The sequence below is a fragment of the Nomascus leucogenys genome, chromosome 20, assembly GCF_006542625.1.
Source record: "Nomascus leucogenys isolate Asia chromosome 20, Asia_NLE_v1, whole genome shotgun sequence".
NCBI classification, from domain to species: domain Eukaryota; kingdom Metazoa; phylum Chordata; class Mammalia; order Primates; family Hylobatidae; genus Nomascus; species Nomascus leucogenys.
In genome coordinates this window covers 36967377-36977157 of record NC_044400.1, presented here as the reverse complement: position 1 = coordinate 36977157, position 9781 = coordinate 36967377, and the positions used below count along the sequence as shown (strand labels likewise).

Sequence of the window (9781 nt, the reverse complement as noted above, 5' to 3'; positions counted from 1 at the left end):
TGTGATCTTGCTCTGCCCCCATTTGCCTTGTGATATTTTATTGCCTTGTGATGCATGTGATCTCTGTGACCCACACCCTATTCGTACACTCCCTCCCCTTTTGAAATCCATAATAAAAACTTGCTGGTTTTGCGGCTTGGGGGGCATCACGGAACCTGCCGTCATGTGATGTCTTCCCCGGACACCCAGCTTTAAAATTTCTCTCTTTTGTACTCTGTCCCTTTATTTCTCAGACCGGCCGACACTTAGGGAAAATAGAAAAGAACTTACATTGAAATACTGGGGGCTGGTTCCCCCAATATCCCTCCCGGGATTACAGGCATCAGCCACCACGCCCAGCCTGTACCATTATATTTTTAACCTAAGTATCTTCTCTAGAATTCACAAAAGCCCTCCAGAGTTTTCTCATGGATATCTTCATTTCTTTGTTTCTCAAAGTATAGATAATTGGATTCAAGATAGGAGTGATGATGGTGTAAAATACAGCAAGGAACTTATCTACAGAGTCGTTGCTGAAGGGCCAGATATAGATGAAGATGCATGGGCCAAAGAAGAGAATCACCACTGTGATATGAGCAGTCAAAGTGGAATGGGCTTTAGATTGCCCAGTAGGAGAGTGGTTCTTAACGGTTATGAGGATCAGACTGTAGGAGATAAGCAAAATAATGAAACAGCTCAGGGAGATTATGCCACTGTTGGCAACAATGACTATTTGTACAAAATATGTGTCTATACAGGCAAGCTTAGTAACCAAAGGGAGGTCACAAAAAATGCTGTCTACCACATTGGGACTGCAAAAGGGCAAGTTCACAGCAAAGGGTATCTGAAGCCCTGAGTGAAGGAGACCCAAGAGCCATGAGGTCACTACAAGCAAAACACATACCTTCTTGTTCATGATGGTCATGTAGTGTAGGGGCTTACAAATGGCCACATATCTGTCAAAAGCCATGGAGACCAACAGTACCATTTCAACCCCACCCAGTAAGTGAAGGAGAAATATCTGAGTGAAGCACCCAGCAAAAGAAATTATCTTCTGCTTTTTTAACAAGTTCAGAATCATCTTAGGGGTGGCAAAGGAAGCCAGGGTCATATCTACAAAAGAGAGATTACCAAGGAGAAAATACATGGGAGTATTCAGGTTAGGGGTGTTAAACACTGTGACTATAATGAGAAGGTTACCCAAAACTGTGACCACATAGATAACCAAGAAGAGGGCAAAGAGAAGAAACTGTATATCCTGGGAGCTGGTCAGTCCCAGCAAAATGAAAACTGACACTTGAGATTGATTTAATAGTTTCATGGACTCCATCATACAGCTCGCTCTTAGATGACCTGTAGAGAGAAAGAAAAGATCACTCATATCATGGAGTATGAGTGAAAAGTAAAGAGCCATATGAAAAACCAAACTTATGCATTCCTTTGGATCTTTCAATAAACTGACCTTGAAATTTAGTGTCAGTATCTATTAAGTCTGAGAAAGGAGACATATAGTCTGAACTGTCCACTTCCATACAAGAGCAATAACCTATTGATGCTGTTGGTTTCCCAGAAGCAAACCACAAGCTCTGGAGCATATAAGTGTATCTTCATAGGACAAAAGAGATAGAACCATCTTCAGGAAATCTGTGGTTTTCTGGGTTGAAAGATGGTTTAGTCTGAATTCCTTGGAGAACAAAGGGTTTCAGCACAACCTCTACTCTTTCAAACTCAAAATTTTAAATTTGAGTGAATATTGGAGTTGTTATTTTCCCATAATAATCTTAAGAAATTCTGTTTTAGTTCTGAATCATCCCCAGAGTTTTGAAGAGATTCTGAGCCAGCAGATTTAAGCTGCTCTAGATAAGTGAGTTAGTGAGGTTTCAAGTAATGCATACTGCTGTGTTTTTCCTCCTTATCGTCCACCAACCCATAAGTGGGCTTCTAGTCTTGTAACTCTCTTAGAAAGTCTTTTTGGCAAATATTATTTTTTTCTGATGTGACTGCTACTACTCATGGCCTCTGTGGCTGAAACCCATATTTCTAAATAATTTCTATAAGGCCAAAAGAGGCTGAGATTAAGCAACATAGATGAATACTCTGGGGCTATGTAGCCCTGTCACATTCTAACAAGAGCCACATATTACAGAGGAAGCAAGAAAGACACCGTGAGCAAAAGTGGCATTACTTGTGACATCTAATGTCTCGATTCTTGCTTCCAGTTCACATATCACATCCCCTTTATTTATAAAATTGTACACCTTGAGCAAACCAGGTTTAACAATTTATACATGAACCCTAGTCTTCACTAGAACTCTGTTCACATTTCTTTATGTAACACTGATCTGGCGATGAGTGGCAACATCCCCCATACTGGAGCCTTCAGGTTGGGGATATGACTGTAACTACTATATGGCTAAAACTAGTAGATCATTATGTTCCAATCTGGAAAATAATATAATGTATGTGTGTGTGTCTGTGTGTGTCTGTGCCTGTGTGTGTGTGTGAGACAGATTATGCAAAAAATTCTGATTAAGAAGCAGAACAATTAATCTCACAAAAAAGATAGGTCAGATCGAAAGTCATGTATTCTGTGCTTCTGTGAGTTAAAATGTGAGAAGAATCAAGTAGGCTATTTGGAAAGAACATTCAAATGAAGATGGCAGACTGGGACTGAAAGCCACCTTTGTCTCCAACAGCTGCCTTATCTTTCCGTCTGGGTCTCAGTTTCACGACTGGTAAAACCAAGTAGCTGAGTTCAAACCCTGAGTTCCTTCTCAGGCCCAATACTTCATAGGCCTGTTATTAATGTGCCTATTATTATCTTTTATGAATCTATTATTCTATCCCATTTCAGAGTTTTATTACTTGTTAGCTAATTTGCTTTTAACTTTGAATCAACTCAAATACAAATATCAGGTATAGCTGTGTGAAAAATGGTTGTCTAAAATTTGTCTGTGATATATCTTCATCTCCTTTCTTAGTAAGCTTTTAAAAATTGTGACATTTTCTTTGCCATAGGGCCATATTACCCTATTTTGCTCCCTAGAGCTCATGTCACTTGGTCACTTTACTGTGCTAGTCCTCCCCAAAATTAATATTAATATAGTTAACATTAACTTTAAGCCCTGAGGAGTGTCTCTGCCCGGCCGCCCCGTCTGGGAAGTGAGGAGCGCCTCTGCCCGGCCGCCCATCGTCTGGGATGTGAGGAGCACCTCTGCCCAGCCACCCCGTCTGGGAAGAAGTGAGGAGCGTCTCTGCCCGGCCACCCTGTCTGGGAACTGAGGAGCGTCTCTGCCCAGCTGCCCCGTCTGGGAAGTGAGGAGTGCCTCTGCCCGCCGCCCCATCTGGGAAGAAGTGAGGAGCGCCTCTGCCTGGCTGCCCCATCTGGGAAGTGAGGAGTGCCTCTGCCCGGCCGCCCCGTCTGGGAAGAAGTGAGGTGCGCCTCTGCCCAGCTGCCCCATCTGGGAAGAAGTGAGGAGGCCTCTGCCGGCCCAACCCATCTGGGAAGTGAGGAGCACCTCTGCCTGGCCACCCCGTCTGGGAAGAAGTGAGGAGCGCCTCTGCCCGGCCGCCCTGTCTGGGAAGTGGGGAGCACCACTGCCCGGCCGCCCCGTCTGGGATGTGGGGAGTGCCTCTGCCCGGCTGCCCCGTCTGGGAAGAAATGAGGAGCGTCTCTGCCTGGCCGCCCCGTCTGGGAGTTGAGGAGCGTCTCTGCCCGGCCACCCCGTCTGGGAAGTGAGAAGCGCTTCTGCCTGGCTGCCCCATCTGGGAAGAAGTGAGGAGCGTCTCTGCCAGGCCGCCCCGTCTGGGAAGTGAGGAGTGCCTCTGCCCGGCCGCCCTGTCTGGGAAGTGGGGAGCGCCTCTGCCCGGCCACCTCATCTGGGATGTGGGGAGTGCCTCTGCCGGCTGCCCCATCTGGGAAGAAGTGAGGGGTGCCTCTGCCTGGCCGCCCCGTCTGGGTAGAAGTGAGGGGCACCTCTGCCCCACTGCCCTGTCTGGGAAGAAATGAGGAGCATCTCTGCCCGGCCGCCCCATCTGGGAGTTGAGGAGTGTCTCTGCCCAGCCACCCTGTCTGGGAAGTGAGAAGCGCCTCTGCCGGGCCGCCCCACCTGGGAAGTGAGGAGCACCTCTGCCTGGCCGCCACCCCATCTAGGAAGTGAGGAGCATCTCTGCCCGGCCGTCCCGTCTGGGAAGTTGGGGGTGCCTCTGCCTGGCCGCCCCGTCTGGGAAGTGAGGAGCGCCTCTGCCCGGCCGCCCTGTCTGGGAAGAAGTGAGGAGCGTCTCTGCCCGGCCGCCCCGTCTGGGAAGTGAGGAGCGCCTCTGCCCGGCCGCCCTGTCTGGGAAGAAGTGAGGAGCACCTCTGCCTGGCCGCCCCGTCTGGGAGTTGAGGAGCGTCTCTGCCCGGCCACTCCATCTGGGAAGTGAGAAGCGCCTCTGCCCGACTGCCCCATCTGGGAAGTGAGGCGCCCCTCTGCCGGCCCACCCCACCTGGGAAGTGAGGAGCACCTCTGCCTGGCCGCCACCCCATCTACGAAGTGAGAATCATCTCTGCCGGCCGTCCCGTCTGGGAAGTGGGGGGGGCCTCTGCCCGGCCGCCCATCATCTGGGAAGTGAGGAGTGCCTCTGCCTGGCTGCCCCATCTGGGAAGTGAGGAGCACCTCTGCCCGGCCGCCACCCCGTCTAGGAAGTGAGGAGCGTCTCTGCCCAGCTGCCCCATCTGGGATGTGGGGAGTGCCCCTGCCCGGCCGCCCTGTCTGGGAGGTCTACCAAGGAGGCCAGATGCAATGTGGGGGCTGGACATGGTGGCTCACGTCCGTGGTCCTAGCACTCTGGGAGGCCGAGGCGGGTTGATCACTTGAGGCTAGGAGTTCAACACCAGCCTGGCCAACATGGCGAAACATATGAAAAATACAACTGACAAACCAACCAACCAACCCAGTGACAACAAAACAGGTCTACCCTGGAGTCATACTCTAAATTTTTCTATTTTCCTCCCTTTCTGATGCTTTATCCCACTTTCTTTTTCTTCCTCTTCCTTCTCCTTCTTTGTCAAATAGAGGATTGAGTTATTGTCATTGATCCATACAAAGTCCCTCTCTCATTTATTTTCCTTAATTCTCACCCCCCATTTCTATTCCCCGTCTTCCCATGTGCAACCTTCCTAATATGTTTGATGTGCATCTTTTTGTTTGTATGTATTTTTAGAAAATGTTTATTGTTTTGTGTGCAAAAAAAAATTAAAAAAAATTTCACTACATGAAAGGCATAAAGTAAGTCTCAACAAATAGCAAAGGTTGAAATAACACAGCGTATATCCTTTAGCTATTGCAAAATTAAGCTGCAGCTTTAAAATTATTAACAATTATTAAAATTATAAAATGTCTAGAAGAAAATATAATAGAAAATATTTGTGATCTTGTGTTTGGCAAACATTTTTTTGGTAGGACACAAATAGGACAAACCATAAATGGTGAATAAATAAACTGGATGTGGGCTGGGCGTGGTGGCTCACGCTTGTAATCCCAGCACTTTGGGAAGCCGAGGCGGGCAGATCACAAGGTCAGGAGATCGAGACCACGGTGAAACCCCGTCTGTACTAAAAATACAAAAAATTAGCTGGGCGTGGTGGGAGGGCGCCTGTAGTCCCAGCTATTCAGAGAGGCTGAGGCAGGAGAATGGCGTGAACCTGGAAGGCGGAGCTTGCAGTGAGCCGAGATCGTGCCACTGCACTCCAGCCTGGGTGACAGAGCGAGACTCCGTCTCCAAAAAAAAAAAAAAAAAAAAAAAAATTAACTGGATGTACCCAAATAAAGACTACTGCCCTTTCTAAGATGCTATTAAGAAAATGAAAAGCTGAACTATAGACAGGGATGAAATATTTGTAACTTAACAAAGCTAATAAAGGACTTTATCCAGAAAAAAAAAAAACTTTAAGCCCTAATATATTTATCTACTATGTATGCTTCAGAAAGTTTAAAATATATAGAACCTTTGAGATCTTTCACTTCTCAGAATTTATCATAAGGATTATGAGTGTGCTATAAAATCTTCATGGTAACAGTACTGTAGAGACACAAAAGTTGAAACATTCCAAACGTTCTAAATTGAGGCTTACTTTCTTATTATTTCTGGATTATAGAAAATTATAGGATGTAATGTTGCATCTTTAATGAAATGATACTTGAGAAAACTATATAATAACATGAAAATATTTACATTATTTTAAGTTAAAAACAGTATGAACCCATTTTGTAAACACTGTATAAGCATATACATACAAAATTTATATATTTCTTAAAATATTGGATAATGCCACAACTATTAACAAAGAGATTATTTTTGCTATGGTGATGTGACTAGCCCCAAAAGAGCTTCATGCTGAAAATATTCCTTCATAAAAATGCCAGGACCTAAAAACACTTGTGCTCAGATATGTATTTTAAGAGTAAGAGAGTGCTCAGAAGATGTCTGTAAACAAAGAAAGTGAAACAGAACAGGCGAGTTCGCTTTCTATTGTTTAATCTAGCTTAGTTACAAATTGTTACAGTCATTCATAATTTGGGAAATAACATGCCCAAGGCTATGCGAGAAAATCCTGTAAGCAATCAGTGATTTGGCTATAGTAATTACAAGATGAGCCTCAGAACTTCTTGTTTAAGCTTGACAGTGGCTTGTTTAAATAGATTAATTATAGGAGAGTTTTATTAACCCTATTATATTCTAGCTTTTGAAATCAAGTAGTATTTATTTGTAAATATATAAGATAACTTATAATTAGATACAATGCTTTATAATAGGAAAACATAGGCAAGACGTTACTTAAAGATAGCTGTGATAGTGATGAGTGGTGGAAGCAGTTCTCACTAACTGATCAGGTGGCGTGATCCCCAGAACTCAACCATTCAGTCACACTCTGTCCTTAGGCAAATTACTTCAGTGAATAAGGACTTGGGAAACCAAATCAGTGTGAGATCAAGAAATTGAGATAATGGGTGGGACATTAATTTTAAGAAATTTCAGGGTAAAGACACAGGCGTGATAACATAGCCGACAGAATGGAATCAGAATTAAGACTGATCTTCCTGGAATGGCGAAGATTTAAATACATTTTATATTGATATAAAATGGTCAAAAGATCTTAAAAATGCAACAAGTTCTTTTTAACAAATCATGCTAGAAAAATTGTATATGCCAAACAATGGGTAAAAAATTAAGATCAACCTATACCTCACAACATCTACAAAAATTAACTCCAAATTGGATCATAAACCTAAATGCAATACATAAAACTAAATTTCCTGGGAAAAGGACTTAGGAAAAAATATGCGTGAATTTGATTTAGGCAAATACATTTTAGACACACCTCCAAAAAACATGATCCATGGAAAAATATAAATTGCACACGAGATACAAAATAGATCTGCATCTTTCTTTCATTTTTACCATACCATCCGTGTGTGAGGGTGACATAAAGTCCCCACTTTCCTCTAACCTGAGACTACCAATATTTTAATTAAAATGTTTGTAAAAAGAATGTATCCTTTGTAGAATAGCCATTTGGTTTACAGTCATTCATAGAAACAGAGACAGAGCTATGTTCTAGAACCAAGCTGCATCAACTCTGCACATTTTCAATTGTAGGATTTTACACTTACTTGCTATAGTGCTTCTTTTACTTATGAACAAATGGATATTCACAAATGGGCTTAGGAACTTACATTTAAGGATCTCACTTGTTTGAAAATAGAGAAAATTCTCTATCTGATATAAAAAACTTCTGTATTTTTCTCTTGTTTATATTTATGTTCACAAGAGCTATATGACTGGCTTCAGTCAAATTTCTATTCACAGCCTATTAATGGAGCAACACAAAGTATAAAGGAATTGAAGGAAGGCAATTATGATGTAGTCACTCCAAGCAGGGTTGGCCGGAAGACAATGTTAGGCAATGAGAAGAAAACTGTACTCAAGGTTTTCTGTACTGTTATAGTCCACTGGTCATTACTTTTTATGTTAGAAACTCTTATAAGTATGTATGTTATATCACAGAAATTCATAAATGATATAACTTAGACAAGTTGAGTATTTAAATTAAAATAGTGTGTAAAAAGCACATAGTACAGCATCTAGCATATAGTTGGCACACAATAAATGTGAGTTATTGCTACTATTCTTACTACTAACTGGCTAAAATTCACACAGATAAAATCATGGGATTCAAATTCAGGACTTCATGACACCAAATTAAGAGTCTATAACCCTAGAGTAAGGCTGAACTTTAGCCTTACCACTGCAAGTTTTAAAATAACTATAATTGTTGATAATACAATTATTAGAATAAATAGATAAATATGTATAAAAAAGAAAATGTTGGATGATTGAATTAATTGCACTATTATCACACTTAGACATTGATTCATTTTTCATATTTTGTTGCTATTTGAGTAGAAATGTCTGCTGCCCTGAGGCAAATTATTGCGTGACCTAATTAAAACATAATTTTTTTTGGCATGGGATTGACGTAATGCCATATTTCATTCTTCCTTACTCACAAGTTATATTCTACTCTAAAGCATAGTACCTTAGCCTTCACTATGACAAATTGTATCAATAGCTGTGTCAAAAATAGACTTTAATAGTGATCTGAACTTCATAGTTTGCCAGATTACTATTGGGCTGCAGTTGAGAACACTTGGATGCCTACAGCATTTTGCATAATACAAGTTTAATTATTTTTCATCATTATTTCACAGGATTCATATTTTCAGCCATGGCCTTAGAAATTTGCATACATTTGTATATTATCTGAAATAACTTGAAATTCAGGGAAAAATCTAACACGATTTTGCCTCTCGATTTTTACATAATTCTCACACCAGAACAACAAACTCATTCACTCCTGCCTGCCGTGTCTCACCTCGACAGAAGTATTGTAAACACTCTCTGAGGAAAACATGTATATCAGGTCCAAGGACTTGAACTGGTGCTCTGGTCTTCTCTAAATTTAGGTCACTGACCACCACATTTACTTTAGTTGCTAGTCTGGGTACTGTGGCTTCACCTAACTAGTTTGTGTTATCTTGGAGCACTGGTGCTTTCCTGGTTTCCAAACCTGTCATCACCATGTGACTCTGAACACCGTGCTGATGAGTAGCACGAGTGGAACCCTGACTCCATTTTGCTTACCTGCCTTTTGAATGTGTCTCAGTCCTCTGTTAACTGCGGGACAGAAATGAAAGTTTTTCAAAGCAGAGAGATTAATCAATGTATCCTTTCCTTGTTAAGGAGGAGTCTACTTCCCTGATCAAATGTCTTTCCTGGATAGCTGTATGAGGCCAAGATATTGACTGTGCTGTCAGATTCTGGCCAATTTAGATGACCCTGGAGCTGCTTAAATCTTAATATTATATGCTCCAGCGAGAAACTAATATTTAATTTCTGAAATTCACTGTCAGCTTTCATCCCTCAATTCCTTTTCTCACTGGGATTTCCCCTCCTCTCCTCTCCCCAACAAAATATTATGTCTCTTTTTATGACACCTTACCTCCCACTGTTTTCCTTACTCCTCTGAATAAATGACAAATTCCAGACTTCTTTTCCTGACTTTGACCTATCCAGCCCTCCAGAACTCCATTTATTTCATTTGTTCTCCAAGCCGATTTACCATGAAGAGAAAGTGGATCTTGGATTTCTCTTTCCACTGCAGGAAGGAACTGGATATGGCTGCTGAGTAAATCACACACAAAAAAGCAGCTAAGGCACATAGAATTGTTGGTGATTATGGATGGGTCATTGGAGTAAA

At 42.3% G+C, this 9781-nt stretch overlaps 1 protein-coding gene across 1 annotated transcript; it reads right to left on the bottom strand.

The window, feature by feature from the left end:
• Nucleotides 1-361: 361 nt before the first annotated feature.
• Nucleotides 362-1393, bottom strand: LOC100594009 (olfactory receptor 4K17). The gene has a single exon (XM_003280597.1). The coding sequence runs from the start codon at nt 1391-1393 to the stop codon at nt 362-364; it is 1032 nt and encodes a 343-aa protein (XP_003280645.1).
• Between the last annotated feature and the right edge of the window lie 8388 nt (nt 1394-9781).